The sequence below is a fragment of the Asterias amurensis genome, chromosome 12 (assembly GCF_032118995.1).
Source record: "Asterias amurensis chromosome 12, ASM3211899v1".
Classification (NCBI taxonomy): domain Eukaryota; kingdom Metazoa; phylum Echinodermata; class Asteroidea; order Forcipulatida; family Asteriidae; genus Asterias; species Asterias amurensis.
In genome coordinates, this window is record NC_092659.1 from 9,349,236 (window position 1) to 9,374,142 (window position 24,907).

Below are 24,907 nucleotides of genomic sequence, written 5' to 3' on the forward strand. Positions count from 1 at the left end.
AGCTTTATGTAGGTCTATGAGAACCAGCTGTGTGTTTTGGAGCGATAAGGGCAGGGTACTACAGCATTCCCGGTAAGACATACACCTAATTGATGAATTAGAATACCTGAAATGGTGCCTCAATCAGTTTACGTGTATCACTAAGTAATATCTAAGAGTGCATTGTTTTCTTTCCATTACTTCAGACACCAATATAGCAAATATGAATCAGGTGAAGGCAAATTGATAACATAAAAAATACAATATTAAAATGCAACAACAAGTGGCATCTTGCGCGAAGTTTAAATGTTCACGGCGAGCAAATGTTTTACCACAATTTTCCATGAGGCAGCAAAGGCAGAATTTATCGATATAATACTGACAAGTAAAAAAAACTACAGTTTGCTCAGTAAAAATGTCCCCCAATTGTCGAAGTCAAGGTATTTGAACTGTCTGTAGTTATGACAGGTTTGTTCTCCGCTTTCAATGTAGTCGAAAAGTTAGACGTTTGTATCGACTAACAGAGTTTGGCGATCTTGAAAGTTCCGATATTGCTCCAGATTCAGAACATGGTTACAGAAAATTTTCTTTTGAAAGTTTGAAAAGTTTCTTTTGAATGAGAGACAGTCTTGGCGCTCCAAACATCGTCGTCTGCAGACGGCTACTGTGTCTGTTTGATTTTGTCCAGGGTGTGGCCGAAGAGACAGCGAGATAGTTGATTTAACCACATCTTGCTTGACGTATCGCTCACAGACGATGTACTGGTTAAGTTATTTGTTATTCACGTTTGAAATCAGAATAGTGGCAGCTAACTCCGATTGTTATTGAATGAGAGACATTGTCGGCGCTCCATACATCGTTGTCTGCAGGCTACTACTGTGTCCATAGGATAGTTGTCCAGGTTGTACGAAGAGACAGCGATATAGTTGATAAACCACATCTGGCTTGACGGGGACGCTCACAGACGATGTACTGGTTAAGTTAGTTTTTAGTCACGTTTGAAATAAGAATAGTAGCAGCTTACTCCGATTGTAATTGAATGGGACACAGTCTGCGCTCCATCCGATTGATATTTGTCCAGGGTGTGGCCGAAGAGACAGCGAGATAGTTTATTTAACCACATCTTGCTTGACGGGGACGCTCACAGACGATGTACTGGGAGAATTCGTTATGCAGATCGCGCCAACGGCCAAGACTGTCTGTGTTGCCCTTGGTTATCATCATGGCATAATCCTGATCAGAAGAGCGCGTATCATCATCCGGTTGATCATAATCCCACTTCCGATATTCAGTCGGATTTCCATTCTCGTAGCAGTTCCAATCGCCTTCAACTTGTTCATCATTACAATTGATCCAAACACCAATTAGATCGTCGTGGAGCTGAAATGAATTAAGTATGAATCTGGTTTCCCAATCTGAGCTTGGGACCATTATATATGCGTTGTGAAGGTTACACTGCGTCACGGCAGCGGACCAGTGGCCCTCCATGGATCCATCTAGACCCAAGTAGCAAGAATCACCATAAGGCACCCATCTATAAGGGCACCCTCTTGCAGCAAAGACACCTTTGATCACCATGCTGATGACAGACAGTGACACCAAATTGTAACAAATCTTTTCAATAACTCGATAGGCCATTTCGTGACACACCTGGCTCGGTATCTGTTTACCCGTCACTTGCTCACTTTGACTGCGTTGATATCTTTTAAGTTTTAAGGTGTGTGAAAAAGACACGAGTTTAAAGTAGAATTGTTGACACGAATCAGCAAGGCGATTGGTCTTGTTAATAGATCTTCTGCTGTTCTCTCCTCGGTTTATATATCCCCCATTTGTCACCGAAACGGCGGCGTCAGACGGAGATAAATAAACTTGATGATACTGTGTAAAAAACGTGCGCAAAATAACACAGTGGATCCCTATGGAATTGCTCTGTTATAAGAACTGACCGAGGGTCGTTAGGCAGCTTCGAGCAAGTTCAACTGCGCATATTTAGTCGACCCGTGATTGACCACTGACCAGCAACGTACATGCGCAATCGACGCACTCAATCGAACGACTCGTTTGGTTTGTTGTGCAATGGTCGTCTCTACTACTAGGGCGTTGGTTGTGGCAGAGACAGTGAATTTGTAATAGTTTGAAATAAACCCGCACTTCAAGCACTACGAGTGAAGGGAAAACTTCGGGCACGTGGACGCAACCAACATTCTGAAAACACGTGAGAATTGCACTGACTGTTGTCGCTAGCATAAAACATTGAATAACGGCTGATATCAAAAACAGAGGTGAACTCTTCTTGAACAAAACCAAATAAGTACTTTTCAGTGAGAGCTAATGATAAGTGTGTTCATTGGGTGCGTTCGTTTAGCTTCCCTGGGTCGACCCGGTCTGCCCCGGTACGTTCGAATAGTTTTGATGGGGCTCACCCGGGTCGCCCCCAGTGCCCTGCTTGTGGAGTGGGTCACTTGGGGGGGGGATCTGAGGTGCATGCCGTCACAACAAGAGAGTGTGATCGTTCGATTAGAAATTGTCAGGGGCTCACCCAGTGAGCACTGCGGGGTCGACCCAGGGAAGCTTATCGAACACACCCATTATTGTTTTGGTTTATTCTTCAATATTAATGTGAGGCGCCCTCAATAGTTCTGAAATGTTAAGTTAGCATAATAGTCGTTCTCACTAGCATTGATTAATGTCTCCGGCTTTCTCAAGTTAGAGTCACTAGGCTTTGGGAAAGTATCTCACCGATTATAACCTTACTTTCTGAGTGACCTACACACCAAACATCCAGTGATCGCACAGATCGGACTATGAGAGTGATATTGACCTTAATAATAATTAATTCAAACACTTTTTAATACAAGCAGTATAATAAAATAAATATAGCCTGAGAGCACGTAGCAGAAAGAGTCAAATTATTCACGAGTTAAGTAAATAATTACTGTCACCAGCATCCCACAGCAAAGCCCCTTACATAAGTTTTCGCCAACCTCCTTTCGCCTCGGAACACTTAGCCGAAAGAGCCCAATTATTCAAGAGTTGTTTAAATAATTACTGTTTGCCAGCCAAGAGCAAAGCACCTTAAGTTGTTGGCAAGCCCACTCGAAGTAACTGTTACAGCTGCTGACCCGTTAGACTGGGCCCCTGTCTTTATCCGCAAGGATAAAGAGAGTTTCCTGCCGCTAGATCTAGTGATTCCATTGGATACAATGATATCAAACGTGCAGTGACATAAGATGCCCAAACAGTCGCTGCTGTCAACGTCCGCAATAAAATTTAACTGCATGTCTCTATTTGAAATGAGGGTAGGTTAAAGGTGAATATACACGCCGGACTCGAGGTAGGTCTCTGACGTTTATATTCACGAGCCTTGAAGTGTAACGTTAGATGTTCAGGCTAAAGAACAACCTCCTTTTACCTCTAAGCAAGAGGGCGCCCTGCTCGAATGCCGTCATTAAAATTCTTTAAACTTTACGCGAGTTCCTAATACTTCCGTAACCGTCGATTCTACACTATTATCCTTAACTATAGACCATTGAGATTGACTGGAAGCAGTTTATGATCCAATTTTTATCCTCCATGGTTTTTCATCAGGTACCGCGATAGCTGTTAAAGTTGCATCGGGGATATTGAGAATATTAATTTAGGTTTCACCTTTACCGATTTGTGTAATAGCACTCTGTACCCAGTACTTTGCCGAGGTCTGCTGAAAAACACTGGGACTGAGCGATTGTCAAAATCAAAAGCTGCATGCCAAATAACCTTTTAGAATTGAAGGTGATTTTGCCACGATAACCAGTTTCTTTTGCATGACCACCAAAATGTTACTATTTAATTTGAGGCCTGACAAATTTATAGTTACTTTGGCTCACTAATTTGTTAAGTTTTTTTTTTTTTTTTTTTTTTTTTTCACCCATTGAAATTAAAGCCATTGGACACTTTCGGTAAACAGTATTGTCCAACGGCCCACACTTCGTGTAGTACAACTTATACAGTGAAATAAAAAACCTGTGAAAATTTAGGCTCAATCGGTCATCGTAGCCGGGAGAAAATAACAGGAAAACTCACCCGTTTCCGCACGTTTCGCCGTGTCATGACATGTGTTTAAAAAAAAATCGAAAGTGTATAATGGCGTGCCCACGAACACACAATACCCAAGCAAAAGGCGACGAGTACCAGTGCATGCCGTCATCAGTTGACCACATGATAATGAGGGAACCAGTATTCCTACTGGCCTCACTCAGTTTGGTTACCAGCTGGTTGTGAAGGCCTAAAAAACCTTCCAAAGTCAACGATCAAAAATGGCGGACACCGTGTATGGTTAGAATTGTCATTTCAAATGAATTGTACTCACAGTGTTAGCAATGTTGTTTTATTGATGGAATAAGTTATACCTTCGGCAATTGCCGTTGATTATCGTGTGCTACTGGTAACAGGTCTGACTAAATTTGCTTGTGCATAATTGTTCTTCATGTTCTTATCGTACTGAATATAACGTCTTGGCCAAACGAAATAATATTATATCAAAGTTTGACCGTATCCCGGTAACCAATAAATGAACAAAAGATTCAGCTTTACGCAACAATGCTCGCAATTATTAAATTAAATTAGTCGTTGTTTGGTCACGAATTCGGGAGTATACGCAATACCTTAGAAAAAGCGAAGTCCATACTGCGTCACAGGTTTGCAATACTCACTGTTGACTTATGCTCGCTATTTAAGCACCAAGATTTCACCACTCTTAATAACCTCAAGAAATCTGGCAGATTCAAATTGTTAAACAGTGCTCATTTCATCTGATGATGTATTCGACCTCAGTTGTTGCTCTATCTGTCATTGGCATGGTGATAAAGGGTGTCTTTGCAGGGAGAGGTTGCCCTTATGGATGGGTACCTTATGTTGAGTCTTGCTACTTGGGTCTAGATGGATCCCTGGAGGGCGACTGGACCACTGCCGTGATGGAGTGTGATCGTAACAACGCATATATAATGGTCCCAAGCTCAGAAGGCGAAAATGGGTTCTTATTGAATTCGTTTCAGCACCACGGAGATCTGAGAGGTGTTTGGATCAATTGTAATGATGCTGAAGTTGAAGGTGAATGGAACTGCATCGAGAATGGTAAATATCTAACTGAATATCGGAAGTGGGAGCCCGACCAACCAGACGATGACCAATGGGACGCAAATCAGGATTATGGCTTCATGGTAACCCATGTTTACGATGATAAGAATCCAGACATACTTGGCTTTTGGGGTGATATGGCCAAAGGTCGACCTATGTTCATCGTCTGTGAGCGTCCTCGCCAAGTCGGCCGTAGCCAGTCTGCTATGAACGTGTACTGCATGACCATAGATTAGTCTACTGGTTACTTCGTGTCTCGCTGTCTCTTCGGCCACACCCTGGACAGATATCAAACAGACACAGTAGCCGTCTGCAGACGACGATGTACGGAGCGCCAAGACTGTCTCTCATTCAACATCAAGCGGAGTTCGTCTGGTTCCACGCCCCATTTTTGTGAGCTCAATAACGCCACTCTCTACCAAGTCGTGAGGGAATATTTTCAAGAGAGTGTCCGCTGCTACAATCTTGATTCACATGTTTCTGATGAGGAAATATACTCTAATCATGATTACTGTCTTTGGCTGCTCGATACTTATCTGAAAATTAAATCCCTTATCCAAATATGAACATTTTATTTTGACTTTCATTGTAGTACGGAATGACGTCACCTCTAATTAAACGCTTGATCTCTTCTTACTAGTACTTTATTTCTATATACACGTTCAACTTTTCTGATGCTCCACCACCTGCATGAATCAGCAGTGACGACAATAACGAAATGGTGGCTGAAGCTTCAGCTACGGCTGCTGCTAAGGGAGTTGCCAAGGCTGCCCGATACCTCAATGCATGCATGGCGATGCATGAAGACCCTAGACGTAGCCGTAGCTGATCGGAAACGGCCTTAGTTTCATTATGAATGACGCAAGCTTGTAGCAAACTCGATGGGTCCTTGAATCCACCTACAAACTCATTTGAGGCCATTATATTCAGTCTTAACCCCCCCCCCCCCAACAACAAAAGGGGGAAAAAGGGGATGCACAAATCTTCTGTACTGGACAACACATACAAATGTTTAGTTTGATCATAGCAGTTTAGACGAGAGGAAGAGCGAAACAAGAGCGATACTAATGTTGTAAATATATACTAAATGTTTTTGAAAAGCTATATTATGTATTAAAAGGGAACACACGGTTCCGGAAACTTGTTGAATACCCGCGAGGTTTGGCATTATCTATTTAACGCACTATAAAATCAAATATTGAGACCACAATAATGTACCGAAGAGAAATGAATTAAGAATAACAAGTAATGTTAATGTAGACTGTTCGAGTTGCATTGTTTTCTGAGTTATTTTATAATGTATATCTTTACAGTCATTGGAGCGGATACAGTCGAAACAGTTTGACAATTGTTCATTTCAAAAGTTGAACCGTGTACTGTGCCAGGCAGAATTATAAAGGGACTCAATTGTGTTGTTGCTCCTTTTCCCCAGCTTTATTGTTTCAGCGTGACTTCTTTCCCTGTCGGGCGATACGCAACGTAGTACGCCCTCTGAAGACAATCGCACTCACAACTCAGCACCACAAAAGCGGTTAGGGAACTTTAGTTTTCAGGGCCCAATTTCATAGAGGTGCTAAGCACAACAATTTGCTTAGCAGGAAATTTCTTCCTTGACAAAAACAGGATTACCAACCAAATTTCCACATTATTTTCAGGATTAGCAAACAACAGCTGAATACCAGTAAAAAGCAATATGCAACAAACTTGTTGGTAATCCTGTTTTTGTCAAGGAAGAAATTCAATGCTAAGCAAATTTGGTGCGTAGCAGCTCCATGAAATTGGGCCCAGGTAAGAAGTATTAATAATATGACGTCAAAATACGTTGATGCGAAAGTAGGAAAAACAAAATGGCTGCCCGTGCTTAATGACACAGCCCTGTAAATGGAACCGCATTTCCATTGGAACCACGCCTCGTGCAGATAAACAATGTTATTTCTGAAACAAATTTCCGCAAGGGCGCCTCTTGACTACATTTCTTCGTGCAGTACCAAAAATAAATATCTTCAAAACAAGTATTTGACCGTTCAAATAAAGGCAATAGTCACACAAACGCATTTCAAAGTTGTTCAATTCTACTTTGTCTTATTGTTTAGATAATTGCACAAACAGACGAAGATTTCTTTGGCTTTTCAGGAGCAGATTTGGGTCTCTCTGCTTGAACTACTTTAGCATGCTGAGTGCCATTGGCCGATCCTGGCCGTTCAGGTTTAATTAGAGTTTCTTCATGGTGAATTTTATCCGGGAAATGTGTCAATGGGTTACCTTCCGTCTGTTCCATGGTCTGACTTGGCTTCTTAGTTACAGGTTGTTCTTCGGGTAGTTCCTCATGACAACCCTGTTCTGGTTGCTGATTGACGGACGAAGATTTCTTGAACTCTACAAGAGCCGGTTTGGGTCTCTCGGGTTCAACTACCTCATGTTGAGGGTCACTTGCTAATCTCGGCCGCTCAGGATGATCTGCTTCTTCCAGGTGATTTTCATCCGGGAGAGATGTCAACGATTTGTCTTCCGTCTGTTCCATGGTCTGACAGGGCTTCTTAGTTGCAGGTTGTTCTACTGGCATTTCGTCTTGTTCACGCTCCTCTACTGGTAATTTTCGCTGAATGACGAGTTCCTCAACTGCTGCGTGTTCTTTGAGCTTCTCCAGCAATTCATCAAATTTGTTGTCGGTGAATTCCTTCTGGGTTGACTCTTTTGTGAAGTCGATGTAGAGAAGCTGCGCAAAGGGCATGCTCATTGGACCTTCTGGAGGCCACGTCATCTGCTCCATGAGGATCGGGATAACGGGTTTCCTGAGGGCATCGGAAAGGCTGACCTCTCGACGACAGTTTGCAGAGAGGGCATACTTTGGGGTCACGCTAGAAATTACAACCTGTTGAGGAAAACAAGTTAATACATTTTACAAAGCTGTTATGGGTAGGAATGTTATGTCTGTTTAATGAGTAGGTATTCATGTCCGAGTGGCAAAGAGCATCGAATTTAAGTTCTGGTGGTTAAAGTCATCGTTGTGTGGGTTCGTGACACTTGTGTCCTTACAGCAAGATGCGTTACTATAAATGATTTTCTTCACACAGGAGTATAAATGGGTACCTGCCATAGGGTAGAGGTTGATATTGTAAATGACTAAGCCTTTAGAGAGCCACAGTTGGCAAGGTCGTGTACTCCCCAGGGAGCTGAGAAAGATCAAAGAAATTGATATTCACCCAATGGCCAGGGCACTAATGTAAAGCGCATTGTGGCGGTTATTGTGAAATGCGCTATATAAGAATTTGTTGATACCTTGGCATTCCTGATTCCTTTATCGATCTTCGAGTAGAGAGGATCTCCTCCACCCATCTGAAGGATATCAAGCCAGCAGCTGAGCCCCAGTGATGTCAATCGAGAGTAAAGTCTCTTGATCTCAGTTTGTTTGTCCCATTGGTAGGAGATAAATACCTGCGGGATCAACTCATCCACCTGTCAATGGGAAAATAATTGGGGGAAAAGGTTTGTAAAACCTTTAGGTTTTGTCTGGCTTTGAATGAAACACTTAGTTAGCAGATGTTATTTTTTGTTTTACCCTTACACCGATGTGCGTACTAAAGGATTTGGGTACTTTTTTAAAAATGTCCATAGATTTACATTAAACTTACAGGGTTTGAAGATAATGATAGTGGAAAGCTTCCCTTCAAACCTTACTTACTGAGGTGCTGTAGCTTTTGAGAAATGAGTAAAACAATGTCATGAAAATAAGTTTGTAAATGATGAGACGAAAATTATTTACATGACATGGTTTTACTCATTTCCCAAAAACTACAGCACATCAGCACGTAGTATTTTCAGGGAAGCTTTCTACTATCATTATCTTCAAACTATGTAAGTTTAGTGTAAATCTGTGGATATTGTGTTTTTTGTCCAACACAAGTTACATAGACCCTTTAAGGCACTGAGTAAGCACTGTATGTACTCAGTATTTTGAAAAGTACTGATATGAGTATACAGTGCTTACATAGCACATCGGGCTAAGGGCAAAATGTGTATGTTTCTAGTTTAAGACAATGTTTTACAGTAAAAAGAAATTTTCCTCAATGGTAGGACGATTAAAGATGACTTATAAATCTACTGTGATTTATAGAGTTGAGTTTTACCTGAACTTCTGATGTTGGATTCTGAGTGGATGAGTTGGTTGATGGTTGAGTATCAGCTTTCTTGGCAACTTGAGGAAGGTCATCAATCTGGGGCACCCAGTTGCGATACTCTGTGTTTATTGAGGAAGGAGAAAAAGGAACAAAAATAAGAAGAGGTAGAAAGACCACTTCCAACGACTGGCTCCATACTTAAGTACAGCTTTATGACTTCATGGTTGGTTTGTTTGCCAACTGTTTAACATTAACATGGCGGGTCACGGCCTAGCGGAATACAGAGCCCCAGATTCAAACTCTGTGTTTCTGATCAGCAGAGTATGGGAGAAAGAGTCCAAGTCTTTACACCTATGTCCTTAAGCAAGACACCTTCGTCCTTCGGATGGCATGTAAAGCCGTTGGTCTCGTGTGGTGTGTAATGTACGTAAAAGAGCCCAGTGCACTTTATCGAAAAGAGAAGGGGTTGGCCCCGGTGTTCCTGGTTGGGTTGGTAGCATATTGTGCCACAGCACCTTGTAAACCATGATGCAATGTAAATGGAGTAGGTCTCATAATTCAAACGTGGTCCCAGATACCTTGTAGGATAAAAATGAATGGTACAGCGACTTGGGCGTCACTGAGTGACGGTTGTGCGCGCTATAAGAAGCCACTCTTTTATTTTATGTTTACTTGGTGAACTATGAGGAATTTAATTAAAACTTACCGTCAGTGATCATGTCTTCGTCCGGAGCAGCGTGGTAACTAATCTGTCCAAGTAACTCAGCAAACTTGGCATCTTCCCAAAGCTTGTCTCCTCTGATGTACTCCTTATCGTTATAAAGCTGAATGTAGAGAAGCTGAGCAAACAACATACTCATAGAGCCAGCTGGTGGCCAAGCTGTCTTCTCAATGAGTACAGGGATAATTGGTTTGTTCAACAGGTTGGCAAGATTCACCTGTTTTAGAGGAAAGAGCTTCAATGTCGGCATGGATTGAATAGTATATGGGATTTCAAGTTCGTGAGGAATACTTCAACATAGGCCTACATTGTAGTGATAATATAAGGACATTTTGTAAAGCGCCTAATGCAAAAAGCCTCACAGCTTATACGAAGATCAATAAAGTATACAGTAAGTAAAATATACCGTTACAAAAGCAGCTTAAAACATTGTAAAGAACTAGCATGGCGAATATGCACAGAAAGACTATTCCAAAGAAAAGGTGCGGCGTACTGTGGCCAGTATGGTATTGTATAGTGAAATTTATGACTGTCGACAGTATAGCACTTTATCACGTTATGACCATCTCTGATTTTACTTCATTCCTGCTCATTGTAACCAAACTGAGGCTGGATGAAATAATAGTCTGGTGACATGTGTGCACAATGAATGTTAACATTCATGAAACAGGGAACTTGACCAAGATGGTGACATAGAATCATGTGCGCTCACCTCTTTATTACAGTTTTCTGACTTGGAGTATTTCTCGGTGCACATGCAGAGGACTAACTTTGCAGCTCTCATGCCGTCGTTGATTTTAGCAAATAGGCTATCACCGCCTCCCATCTGACCGATATCCAGCCAGCAACCAAAGCCAGCTTTCTCAAGATGTTCCTTGATGACTTTCACCTCTGCTTGATGATCCCACTGGTAGCTGATGAAGACCCGAGGGGGTTTCTCTGACATGTCGGGGGCAGCCTTGGGTACCAGAGCATCTGTCACGCACGGAAAATTAACATATATTATTGTTTTGTTGTGTCAAGCGTTTTTATATCATGATTAAGGCTCGGTAATTTTAGTGAACATACTCCGTTTTTATATTTTGGATTAATCAATCACTTCATTGGTACAACGGATCAAAACAGAATACAGATATAATGCATGTTTTCTGGGGAAACAGCTTGTCGTGTGTCTCTCGTTATTTATTTGGAAAGGTATCAATTTAAAGACACTGTACACATTTGGTAAGACCAGTATTCTCACTTGGTGTATCCAATTTGTTATATGAACAACATAACAAGTCTGTTAAATTTGGACTCAGTTGGTCATAGAAGTTGCAAGAGAACAATGACAGAAAAAACACACATGTTGCACAACTTGATGTGCTTTTCACATGCCTGAAAAGTATCAAAAGACTTGAGGCTGAAGCCTTTTAATTTATTTGAGTAAGAATTACCTCTTTTCCCCAAAAAACGTTACTTCAGAGGGAACCAATTCCCACAATGGTGTATACTATCATAATAATACATGGCGCTACCATAATAATACATGGCGCTTTGTATCCTTTGGCAAAAGGCGTGTTATATATACGGTTATTATTATTATTATTATTATTATTATTATTATTATTATTATTATTATTATTATTATTATTATTATTATTATTATTATTATTATTATTATTATTATTATTATTATTATTATTATTATTATTATTATTATTATTATTATTATTATTATTATTATTATTATTATTATTATTATTATTATTATTATTATTATTATTATTACTATCAACATCTCTCCTTTGCTCGTCACCAAGTAAGTTTTCATGCTAAGAATCATCCTGAGTAAAAGTGTCCAATGTCTGAGATTTTTACCGTTGTAAAAATGTTGATGTATGGAAGAACACATTCGCCGTGAGAATATCAAAGAGTAACCAGTATTAAACGGAGATACCAAACTACGTCATCACCGTGACGTCATCATACCTGCAGCCTGCAATGATTCCTCCACTATGGCGGACGCATCTTCTCTACCCATATCCTGTAATGCAGTCAGTACAGCATACGTAGCTTCACTACTCTTATGTACAGTGTACCATTCCGCCAGTAGGGCCATCGTAGGGTCTGGAGACAGTGCCCAATTGCGAACATCCTCTCCAGTGAAGCCGAGACGTATAGCCAGGTACCTCCAATCGTGTTCATGTTCGGGGTTGAGAAGCTTGGAGACGTCTCGGGACCACTTCGGTGCATTGGTAATTGTCTGAATTTAAAAGATGTGATACTAAACCTTACTTCAATACTGCAATGTGCTGACAAATTGTTGATGTTGTTTCATTATTTTCAAAGGAGCATTACAGAATTGGTTAGGAAAAGAATCGTGAAAATCACAGATTTAGATTTAACTTACACGATCTAATGATAATGACAGTAGAAAACAACTCTTGAAATGTTTTCATCTGAGATGTCATTATTTGTTTAGAAATAAAGAAAACTAATTTCATCACTCAGTTCAAGCGTTTTGTTTTTGGTGGTTTTTTTTGCATCGGTGTTCTGCAAAATGTATAATCGGTTATTAACATTGTTTTGTTCTCCCGACCCATCTGATCGATCTCAAACCTCTACAGGTTTGTCAGGTTTTGTATGGTGGGTTACATAAAGTGCTCACACTGCCAGCAACTGCTTTGAGCAAAAACCTATCTTATGTTCCTTTAAAATTCAACTTGATATTGATTAATTGTCTTGACTTTTACAAGTAGCCATGACTGATTAACTTATGAAAGACTTTGACAATACTTACTTTCTGATCGATTTCTTCGACTTTTAACACCGTGTCGTCCACCACTTCTTTAAGCTCGTCTAGCCTTTCACCTTGTTCCACAACCTCGTTCTTTACATTGTCGATCTCCTGGCCTTGCTCTGTAACAGTTTTATCAAGTCGATCCACAGTATCCTCTGTCACGGTGACTCTAGTATCCAAGGTCTTGACGTCATCTTTCACCTCATCTATGTCATCAGCAAGAGTTTCCAAGCTGTAAAAGATATTGTGGAAGATGATGTATTTTTGGTGTATATTTGTACTGCTTCTTCTTGAAAAGGGAGTATTTTACTATAAACGTTTATCATGGGCTATGTTTACGGGATTAAACCATCTGTTATATTTACCGATTTTTTTTTTCTCGAATCCACGGCTTCGGGTTTGGATTCGGCTTCAGGCTCCGTTCTCTCGTACGAAGCCCTGAGCACCTACGCGAAGCACCCCCAATTGTAAAAACAACCGTGGAGCCAACCTAGCCTGAGCCGACTTGGAGCCAAAGCCGTGGTTTCGAAAAGGGCCAGAAGAAATTTGATTTAATAAGGCCTCGTTAGAAGAAATGAATGAATCTTACCTCCGGCCTTCCATAAAGTCTATCAAACTCTGTACAAGATCAGGCACACCCATCTGTTGGCTTGTCTTAAACTTTTCAATATCTGCTCTGTACTTCTTCAAGATGTCTACGTATTTTCGACCAACTCTCTTCATTTCCATTAAGATGGTACTGGTCCATATAACGTCAGTTTTCTTTAATATGTCTACGAATAATTTGAGGCAACGATCGGCTTGTTTCTGTCCGAAAACAAAGAGTAACTTATTTTATCAATTTGAAGTATCGCTTGCTTTCAAACACAGTCGATGTATCAAAAGCATACAATTATATTAATGACAAGACTAATGACAACACCTAAATCGAAGAGTTCTACCGAAACAGCAATATTGCTAGTTCTACTTACCTCATCAATTTGACCAACACTTGCAACTACTTTAGCTACAGCGTGGATGGTGATTGGTGTCTGTTTGGACACTCGTAGCAACTTGTCGATCTTGTCGACAAAGAGTTTTGGGAATTTGATCGACACAGTTCCCAGGACCGTGAGAACCGTATGAGAAAGCTGGCCATTTGTTGCGTCATCCATCATCAGGTCGACATAAGGCACTAATAACTAGGAAAAAAGACAAACTAACGGGAGTTATGTCTGAACTGTATCAGCGCAACGGTGCACTTTTTGTTAAATAGATGTCGAATTGCCTCTACCGGACAATTTCGGCGATGTAGTTGATAGGACACTGCTCTAGAACTATAAAGGTCGTGGGTTTTGAATCCCAGCCGAGATATACCTGTGATGTAGTTGACTAAAATCGGGAAAGTATATAAAATCCAGTCGCTCCTGACTGTTTCAGATGTCGAACTTTCCATGTACTTAATTCAGAACTTGGTTCTGCATGACTCTGGATCGCCTGTTTGAAACGGGTAGTAGAAAGCATAGTGACTTTTAAAAATGATTATATTACCTTGGCGTTATCCTTTGCTATGTCGTCCCATAACATATAGATGTAGACTTTGTTAGTTTGACACATGTCTTCCATGTACTCAGCTAATCTGTCGAAATTACGCAGAATTGGATCTGGACTTACGGCATATAGTGGCTTCAAAACCACTGTAGGAAAACGTAACATAAGCATAGTTAGTTACATTCAAGACACCATTCGCTTAAAAAAGTCATGTTACCTTTGTACATTGGTGTAGGCCTATGGCAATTGACAGTAAGTCAAATTACTATTATAAGATGTACTAAAAAACATACGCACAGTTGAAATACCATGGCAAAACTTCAATTATTACTCAAAGAGGTTTGTCAGATAAGAATACAAAAGTTACAAGAACATAACCTATAAAAGTCTGAAATTTATTTTGGTGTTGATCTACCAAAATTGTCATCTGGTTTAATGTGCCAACCACGACACAATAATGTAGGAGTATCGTTGACAATCATTCATACCATAATCTGAAAGCAGTTCGTAGTTTTCCTAAATGGTGAATGTTAACAGTTTTGAAGTCAAGATAAGACTTAGGACTGTGTAAGTTGGAAAATAAGTGTAGTTTGCGGTGAAACTTTAAGTAAAAATCTCCTTTGAAGAGTACCTGTTGCTATATATGAGAAGCACACTTACCAAACCTCTTCTCAGAGCCACCACTAGTCAGAAAAGAGAGATTTAGGATGGTGTCACCGCAAACCTAACTAAAGCCCAGTTCTTATTTCACGTGAATGCGAATGCAATACGACTTTTGACGTCACATTGCTGTCTTGGCAGCGAATGTGTCCCACTAATTTGGCACAAGTCAACCGATGCAAAATGTTCTTTGCGAATTATGTGAATTACAAATTTTATCGTGCAAGCTCCCTCTTCACATCCGTGACTCATCCTCGATCAGCTCATTCAAGACTCTGTTAAAACACATGTTTCAGACAATGTTAATGCGCTTTGGAACGCCTGTGGAAAGCGCTATAAAAAAGTTATTTATTCGCATTCGTAGGAAGTATGAACCGAGCTTGAATTAGTCTGAAGCCAGATCAAGACAACATACCGCCAATGTTGACACTCTTCCCGATCAAGAATACTTCTATAACATCATCAGCAAACGGTGCGAGTAGATCTGTTTGTTGATAGAAGCTTGCAACGCAAGTAGATGCCATACTGATCAATGTCTCGTTGTCTCCTCTTAGAATCGTCATCAAACCTGGGACGAAGTCTTTGGTGACTCTTGCCGTACCAGAGTGCTGTGGAGTAACAATAAGTTGAGTTTACGTACTATTAATATTACATAGTTCTTGTAAAGCGCTGAAGTAGGCCTAATTCAAGTTTACATTCCGTCAAGGAATGTTCGATCAAGTTCCATGCTTCTTCTCATTGAACCCAAGTCTCGGGGTTACAGGTAGTTTTCTTCCGCTGTCGGAACTCTCTAGCAATTTAGTTTGAGATCTTGTTTTTGTACCACAACATTAAAATCTCTTTTCAAAACTTATCTTATGCCACAGGTTTCCAAACACATAGTTTTGTCGTGTCTGTTTTATTTCGTTTTGTTTTACTGCGCCTTTAAAAGCAGTGGACACTATTGATATAGTTACTCAAAATATTTATTAGCATAAAACATTACTTGATAACGAGTAATGGGGAGAGGTTGATATTATAAAACATTGTGAGAAACGGCTCCCTCTGAGGTGGATTAGTTTTCGAGAAAGAAATAATTTCCCACCTACTTGATTTCGAGACCTCAGATCTAGAATTTGAGGTCTCGAAATCAAGCATCTGAAAGCACACAACTTCGTGTGACAAGGGTGTGTTGTCTTTTATTTTTATATCGAGATGGACCAAGTGAGAAGACTGGTCTTTGAAAATTACCAATAGTGTCCAGTGTCTTAGCAAGGGTGTATATGTGCGGTCTACGCAAATCCGTGTCCATAATCAACTTTCCCCTACATTCATTTTGCATGGAGATTCGCATTCAAATCGTACGTACATAGTAGAATAAATGCACGCTGGTTGCGCATACGAACGAAAGAGCAGCTGCCAAACATCACCTTGGACCAATCAAAACACAGATATGGAAAGCTTACGGGACTTCACTGCACATTTATCCAATGAAACCGTTGTACCCAATTAAATCACTGGTTCTGTAAAGCCAGCACCTGTCTTTTTGGGACCAGTCTTTATATATTGCCTAAGTAACTGACTCACCTTTATAATAAATGCAGAGCAGATAGTCTGTGCTATGAGCCCCCATCCCGTGAATGGTTGACCGTCCAAATCCTGTGTCAGCACATACTGGAATATTTCACTCAACTCTTTCGCATATTTTGATGGTGCTCTGAGTATTAAAATGAACAATAGTTGTGCAGGTAAAGAAAGTATCAAATGTGGATTTCACAAAGAGTTAAGACTATCTCGATGTAAGACGAGTTACTATTCCTAACTTGGAACTAGCATTATGTTTAAGTAACTCCCAAAGAGTCCTAGGCATTGTAATTAATTAGGCCTCTTTGCGAAATCGACCACAGATGCTCCATTTCGATTTGCTCGTTATTCTTTGTTTTACTAGCTCTATAAATGCAAGATAGAACGGTAAACTCTTCTGGAGCCTCGTGAAATGGAACAGTCCAAATTGTACCTTGCGTTACTATTCTTCCCATTCCACTCTGAGCCACTCCATATTTGTATATTATAACACCCCTTGCAAGTATTCTGCCTGCTCATTGGTTGCGTGTACTGGGATGATAAATTAATAGTCTGTAACCACTTCGGATTGCACGACACTACATGCAACACAGTAAGTAAAAGTGTTTGCAATCTGTATTCGCGTCGTCCGTGGATTGTAGCATTCAGGTCTGTAACGTAATAAGAACAGTACAGTCATTAGAAATGTTTGGGGTGTTATAAAACAAATATTGACTGCTTTTACTCGTGCAATGGTTAAAAACTATGACTCCCTCGGTGATCCCCGTAGCGTTCTATTTTCCCTCGGCTTCGCTTCGGGAAAACAGAACGCTCCGGAGATCACCTCGGGAGTCATAGTTTTAACCATAGCACTCGAAGCAGTCAATATTTGTATACTATTTCCACTCCACAGTTTATCTACTTACCCAGCGCCTGCTAGTGACGACTGCAATGTGCTTACAATGGCTTTTGCTTTGTCATCAGTTGAAGACTCCAAATCCAAATCTTCTGATTTTATCCATGCACATATGGCACGTAAAATCTCAGCAAGGGTCTTTTCTGTCCCCTATTCGAAAAAGATATTATGGCCGCTACATTTTATGATCATAAAGCGCTTAATAAATACATTTAAGTTAAAGCCAGTGGACACCATATGTTATTGTCAAAGACTAGACTTCACAGTTGGTGTATCTCAACATATGCATAAAATAACAAACCTGTGAAAATTTGAGCTCAATCGGTCATCAAAATTGCGAGACAATAATGAAAGAAAAAAAAACACCCATGTCACACGAAGTTGTGTGCTTTCTGATGCTTGATTTTGAGACCTCAAATTCTAAACCTGAGGTCTCGAAATCAAATTCGTAGAAAATTACTTTTTTCTCGAAAACTACGTCACTTCAGAGGGAGCTGTTTCTCACAATGTTTTATACTACCAACCTCTTCTCATTACTCGTAATCAAGAAAGGTTTTATGATGATAATTATTTTGTGTAATTACCAATAGTGTCCACTACCTTTAAGTTAAGTTACTCCAAAAAACTGGTAGTATAAAAATGTACTGGGCGACGATCAATGGATATGAGAGCTGTTGATAGTATACAAATGTAAACTATGAAGCCGAGGGAAAATAGAATGCTCCGGGGATCACCGAGGGAGTCATAGTTTTTAACCATTGCACGAGTAAAAGCAGTCAATATTTGTTTTAAAACACCCCAAACATTTCTAAATACTGTACTTTTATTATTAAGTTACAGACCTGAATGCTACAATCCACGGACGACGCGAATACAGATTGCAAACACTTTTACTTTAATGTGTTGCATGTAGTGTCGTGCAATCCGAAATGATTACAGACTATTAATTTATCATACTCGTAAACGCAACGGACGTCTGGGTACTGCACGCCGTGTGCCATGTGCTAGTCTTCGGACTAGCGCATGGCAAACCGACGGCCGTCGTCTAGCAAAACTAAGACATGTCATGTGACGCGCTCTAAACCAATGAGCAGGCAGAATACTTGCAAGGGGTATTATAATACACAACATTGTGCGAAGCGTCTTCCTCTGACGTAATGTAGTTTTTGAGAAAAACATAATTTCTCACTTAAAGCCATTGGACACTTTCGGAAAAGAAAACAAAAGTTCACAGATTTAGAATAACTTACAGGGTTTACAGAAGGTTATGGTGAAAGACTCTTTTGAAATATTGTTCCATGAAATGCTTTACTTTTTGAAAAAAAAAAAAAAAAAACATAAACAAATTATCAGTTCTCTTTATCGAGAATTACGGATTTATTTTAAACACATTTCATGACACGGCGAAACGTGCGGAAACAAGGGTGGGTTTTCTCCCGACTCCGATAACTGATTGAGCCTAAATTTTCACAGCTTTGTTATTTTACATATAAGTTGTGATACACGAAGTGTGGGCTTTGAACAATGCTGTTTACCGAAAGTGCCCAGCAGCTTTAACTATTGTACATTTCAGGCATGAAGCCTTTTTAGGCATCAATTTGTTATTGTATGCCATGTTGGAATACACCAAGTGAGAATACCGGTCTTTGACAACACCAGAGGCGTCCAGTTCTAGAAGTTGCTTAGTTAAATAGTTATAATGTTTCGATATTTACCTCCCATACTATGGGATGAGATGAATTTGAGGAAAAAGCCATTGCTTTAACAAGTTGTAAATCGTCTGGTGCCTTGAAGAAGACTACAAGAAGCTCCACAATGAACTTGCTTACTTTCTTCAAGATCTTGTCTCGGCTGAAATCAAAGTTAAACTTTTATTGAAAGAGGAGGAGGTGTGGACCATTTATGGCCCAGCGAGCTATTTGATCAAGGAACTTGGGCAATGAGCGTATAAAGGTAAAAGGAAAGTAAAATCACATACACGTTGTTGTCTTTGGGCTAGTATTAGTCTTGATGCAAGACGTTTCTCGTTTTCCTTTCACGCATACCGCGGGCAATTCACCAACAGCGCCCGCACCGAATCACCTGGCTTAGTGAGGTCAGGTGAGTCGGTACGCGTGCTGTTGGTCCATAGACCGATCCATTACGCCCCGCCTCCTTACCAGCTGACCAATCACAACCGCGAAACCTGATCACCATTAGTGCAACGATCACCAAACGGTTCAAATGGTGATCAGATTTTGCGGTTGTGATTGGTTAATGACAATTGGGCCTGGCTTAATGGATCGGTGTATTGGCCGCGGTGTGCGTGAAAGGAAGTTGAGAAACGTCTTGCACCAAGACTAGGCTTGTATACGTTTGATAATGACTCTGCAAATTAGTGTCAATAAAACTTGCGTGGTAAAAGAACAGCTTTGTATAGTGCATGTTGAGAAACATATCACTTCGAAATACTGCGGATGAAAAAATATATCACCTTTTTATCGCCTTTCTTAATGTTTATGCATGAGGTACGTCACAATGCTAATCCAAAATAAGGCGATGGGCGCAGCCACTGCAGTGATGGGGGACGTGCACCCATAACCTCATTTTGTGTAAGAATTATGACGTCATGCATACAATGAGAGGCGTATATAAACGATTATTCCTGAACCCTGGATTTTAGGCGACATCTCAAAAACACCACCACCTTTTGATACGAAATGTTCACAGGTTAGTTTTTTGCATAATATAAAATATTCAAACATTCAAGGGGTTCCAAAAGGTGTATACACACTCGGTTAGTGACACAAGTGACAATAGTTTTTTGACATTATTTGCTGTTTATTAAGAACTTACTCAAATGCTTCCATCATTTTCTTGATGCATGACATCATTGCCTTGCCGATTTCAGTTTTACTTGGTTTGATGTCCTTGCCCCACCAATCATCCTTTTCAGTTCTGATGAGTTTTACCGGAGCTTCTAATGTTTTGGTCAGCTTCTCCGCCAATGAGATGCGTTCCTGAAAAGACAATTAATTTAATGGAAAACAAACAATTTCGCTGCAATCCTGTAATAAGCCACTTCGGAATGTCAGTGGCGCATGTCTGTTACTGCCGTCAACGGATTTTGTCTATCTCCCGCCACCTTTTGATAGGTTATTAGAGATAGACAACATACAACATGCGTTGTCAGCAGTAACAGACATGCGCAGCTGGAACTCCAAAGTGGGTTATTGATTTTAATCACCGAAAAAGCACTGGACACCTTTTGTAATTGTCAAAGACCAGCTTATTCTCACTTGGTGTATCCCAACATATGCATTAAATAACGAACCTCTGAAAATTCGGTTTCAATTGGTCATCGAAGTTGCAAGAGAATAATGCACGATAAAACACACTTGTTGCCCAAAATAATGTATGTGCTTTAAGGTGCTAAGCGGAAACCTCTTTTATTTGAGTGGAATTACCGCTTTCTCAAAAACTAGGAAAGGCCACTTCAAATGGAGCCGTTTCTCACTATGTTTTATACTCCAGTGCTCGTTCCAATAAACTTTTTATACTAACCATTTTTAAGAGTAATTACTATTAGAGTGTCCAAAGTGCCATTGAGCAGGAGAAAGAGCTGCAACATTTAAAAATCTTATTTTTCAATTAAAATAATTATTGAAGGGTCGAGGGTTGCTTTGTCTGATTTGGTTTTTGTCACTCCTGATTGAACAATGTATTCAAGACATACCTTCCAGTTGATAATCTTTTTGTCCGCAAACATCGCAGCGGCGAGCTCATAATACTTAGTTGTTCTTTTCTCAAAGCAAGCTTGACATACATCCGCCATTTGGTTCTCGTATTTATTTTTCCTAAAAAAGAAGTGAAATGGAGGAAATCTATAGTGATTTTTATCTAAGAGATGTTAAATTTGCACCGGGGATAAAGAATATTATTATTTTGTTTTTGTTTTTTTAATATCCAAAACCAATTGTAGCCAAGCTCTAATAAAGTCTTCCATGACCAGGAGATGAAACTTGGAGATGAGTTACAGCGTAAAGACAGGCATTCACTTAATAAAAAAAAACTACACCGCCACTAGTTATTCAGCTAATATGATGAAAATAGTTTTACGTAAAAAAGTCATGACAAACTATAAAGAGCGAACCAAATGTGACCCATAACCCTATTTTTACAGTACCGTTGGGCCCTTTTGGTTGGATTGAATAAGCAGTTTGAACTGTCAAATATTATTTTCTCACTTGAAAAACTTAAACTTTTACTGTTGTAAACTTTCTTACTTTGTTTTTACTTCATTCAGCATTGGTCCTTTAAGTGCATCACCGAACTCATCACTCCTCTTCAGATCGTCTTCATCATTTCTTATTCCCTCAAGAACCTGAGGTATGTAAGCCTCCACAGCCGTTGGATCTGCCTTGATCAATTCTGTCAATTCCTTCTTGCTCGTCATGTTGCTATAATACTTTGTGATTTAACTAACAGGGTACTCGGTTCCTTTATAAGTCTAGTCTTCAATATAAGTCACTAGTTGCTCGTTCCACGCTCCACAAACTTACCTCCATTCTTTTATTTTAGAGCCTGAAATTGGATATACGAAATTTGCTCATTATACATGAACACAACAAACACTCCTCACTATGAAGGAACCGATAAACAAATTATTCTCTTAATTTTAAAGGAACGTTACAGAATTGGTAAGAAAACAAAATCGTGAAGATCACAGATTTACATAAAACTTACACGGTCTAGTGACGATGATAATAGAAAACATCCCTTGAAATATTTCTGCCTGAAATGTCATGTTTGATGAGAAATAATTAAATCAACTTTGCGTTAGGAGTTTATCGCTCAGTGAGCGTTTTATTCATTTTTTTTTTGCATCAATGTCATGCAAAATGTGTATCGGTTTTCACTATTCTCTCGTGACCTAGATGGCCGATCGATCCCAAACTCTACAGGTTTGTCAGTTTATGTATATGGTGGATTACATAAAGTGCTTACACTGCCAGCAACTGTTTTGTTAGAAAAACCAATTCTGTAATGTTCATTTAAACAAACAACATTATTCACCAGCAAAAGTTAGGTTATTTTTTATGTAAAGTTGTATAACTTCATAAAGTCTGCTTGAATAATGGAGAGAATGCGTGAATTTGAATATTGCGTGTCAGTGAAATTAATTGTTTGATGCCGTAAATTTAACCAATATGATTATGCAAATCATTCCCGAAACGACAAAGCATAGTGCGAAATCCTTGTTATCCCTTTCCTGTTAGCATTGTTTTTCAATATTTTACTTTCGGCCTGGGCTCTCGGACTGACTAAAATGTGTTCGTTAATTTAGCAAAACGGCAACAATAAAGCATGCCTACCAATTAAAGGCAGTGGACACTATTGGTAATTACTCAAAATAATTATCAGCATAAAACCTTTCTTGATTACAAGTAATGGGGAAAGGTTGATGGTATAAAACATTGTGAGAAACAGCTCCCTCTGAAGTGACGTAGTTTTTTAGAAAGAATAATTTTCCACGAATTTGATTTCGAAATCAAGCATCAGAAAGCACACAACTTCGTGTGACAAGGGTGTTTTTTCCTTTCATTATTATCTCGCAAATTCGATGACCGATTGAGCTCAAATTTCCACAGGTTTGTTCTTTTATGCATATGTTGAGATACATCAATTGTGAAGACTAGTCTTCGGCAATTACCAATAGTGTCCGAACAAGAAGAACTCGATCTGTAAATTTTGACACCCTGAATTTGGCAGAGCGTTTACGGTTCAAAGGTCTATAAGGGTATGTTTATACAAGTTTGACGATGACTCTGACAATTGAAATGGTAATTCAGCAGCTTTGAAGAGGTTAATGCTTTTCAGAAACAGTTCACTTCGGAGTACTAGGCCTAATTTAGTGTTAAAACATAATCACTTATTAGTCCCCCAAAAAGTGAAGATAAGAAGCGTTACCGAGGTAAAACTACTCGCACTTGCATTCCTATTAAAGATAATTCTTCTTCACTCCGGAGTTTCGCTGGTATCTAACAAGCGACCACGAATTTAACTGTAAACAAAATTGTACATTTATATAGAATTATAATTTCTAGCATAATTACTAATAGTGTGCGGTGTGCTGAGATAATTGTATGGTGCACTCTCAACAATAAATGATTAGATTAGATAATTGCCGGTGCCTTTAAACTGTTCCACACGTATACAACATCCTACATGCCCATAAGTCAACAAGCCCCCCCCCCCCCCCCCCACCCTCTGTAAACACCACAAACACTTACCTGTGGCAACCAGGTCATACACATACATGTAGAGTATTATAACATAAACAGTAACAACTGTGACGTGAAAAATTTGCATATCTGACTTACCAAAACGTACATAGTTCAAAATGTACATAGTTCAAAATTAATCTTTCTTCGCACCAGGAATCATTGTGAAGTGTTTTCACATATAAAACCAAAGCAAAGTGTAACGAGCCAACCCGCCAGTCGTACACTTTGTACATAATATGACGGGATATGAAACTCAAAGGCCAACCTTGCAAGCATTGGATGCGCGGCACATGGCATTGACTGACTAGCCTCTATGGTACGTGTGTAGGCTATTGTTAGGATTTATTGACAACGCAATATTATTATGCATAAAACGGACTGGTACTCACTGGCTCCATGGCAACAGGGGACACGCAAACACGATACAATTGCCGCCATATTCTCGCCTACGGGTTTCCCTGATATGACGAAAAAGACTGGCTCACTCCGACGGAACTGTCTATCGTGTGTTGTACGGAAGCCGCGAGCCTTATTGAAACCAGACTATATGCAAGCGAACAAGGCACTGGGCCACATGTAGTCATAGATGAGCTGTTAAAGGAACACGTTGCCTTGGATCGGTCGAGTTGGTCTTTGAAAAGCGTTCTGTAACCGTTTGTTGTAAAATGTATATGGTTAGAAAGATATTGTAAAAGTAGAATACAATGATCTACACAAATATGCCTCGAAACTGCGTGGTTTTCTTTTTACCCTGTCGACTAACACGGTGGGCCATTTATGCGAGTCAAAATTTTGACTCCCATAAATGGCCGACCGTGATAGTTCGCGACGTAAAAGGAAAACCGTGCAATTTCGAGTGATACTTGTGTGGATCATTATATTCTACTTTTAAAACATCTTTCTAACCATATGCATTTCATAACAAACGGTTTCAAACGCTTTTAATAGACCAACTCGTCCGATCCAAGGCAACGTGTTCCTTTAAACATACTGGACACTTTGGTAAATGTCAAAGACCAGTCTTCTCACGATATGCACAAAATAACAAACCTGTGAAAACTTGAGCAGAATTTTGGTCGTAAAATTTGAAATATAATCATGGAAGAAAAAACACCCTCAAGTACATCGAGTAATAATATTGAGGTTTATTACGTCAATATTAAGGCCTATTTGTTCAATGAATGGAGCGATATTACATGCGATCTGTCGAAGCGAAGTGGGAAAATTAGGCAATATTTCTGTACGTGAGAATTCCCTTATTCATCATTCATACACAAC

General features: G+C 39.7%; 3 protein-coding genes across 5 annotated transcripts; 1 reads left to right on the forward strand and 2 right to left on the reverse strand.

The window, feature by feature from the left end:
- Nucleotides 1-1,092: 1,092 nt before the first annotated feature.
- On the reverse strand, nucleotides 1,093-1,617 carry LOC139945401 (asialoglycoprotein receptor 2-like). The gene has a single exon (XM_071942750.1). It carries the CDS (start codon nucleotides 1,615-1,617, stop codon nucleotides 1,093-1,095), a length of 525 nt encoding a protein of 174 aa, XP_071798851.1.
- Nucleotides 1,618-4,775: 3,158 nt separating this feature from the next.
- LOC139945402 (asialoglycoprotein receptor 1-like) lies at nucleotides 4,776-5,330 on the forward strand. The gene has a single exon (XM_071942751.1). The coding sequence runs from the start codon at nucleotides 4,776-4,778 to the stop codon at nucleotides 5,328-5,330; it is 555 nt and encodes a 184-aa protein (XP_071798852.1).
- A 1,006-nt stretch (nucleotides 5,331-6,336) lies between these two features.
- On the reverse strand, nucleotides 6,337-24,335 carry LOC139945518 (uncharacterized). Of its 3 annotated transcripts, XM_071942890.1 has the most exons (19): nucleotides 24,019-24,335; nucleotides 23,313-23,406; nucleotides 21,629-21,926; nucleotides 21,079-21,199; nucleotides 20,199-20,362; nucleotides 19,079-19,214; nucleotides 17,374-17,513; nucleotides 16,472-16,601; nucleotides 15,321-15,513; nucleotides 14,246-14,391; nucleotides 13,687-13,896; nucleotides 13,305-13,522; nucleotides 12,716-12,947; nucleotides 11,905-12,178; nucleotides 10,646-10,908; nucleotides 9,919-10,150; nucleotides 9,222-9,331; nucleotides 8,374-8,550; nucleotides 6,337-7,966 (listed from the first exon to the last, which is right to left on the reverse strand). In XM_071942890.1, exons 3-19 carry the CDS (start codon nucleotides 21,796-21,798, stop codon nucleotides 7,184-7,186), a joined length of 3,699 nt encoding a protein of 1,232 aa, XP_071798991.1. In that variant the 5' UTR covers nucleotides 21,799-21,926; nucleotides 23,313-23,406; nucleotides 24,019-24,335; the 3' UTR covers nucleotides 6,337-7,183. The 3 variants fall into 3 exon arrangements, with proteins under 3 accessions (XP_071798991.1, XP_071798992.1, XP_071798990.1); XM_071942891.1 differs by lacking the exon at nucleotides 23,313-23,406; XM_071942889.1 differs by lacking the exon at nucleotides 23,313-23,406 and having other exon boundaries at nucleotides 23,726-24,335.
- Nucleotides 24,336-24,907: the final 572 nt, after the last annotated feature.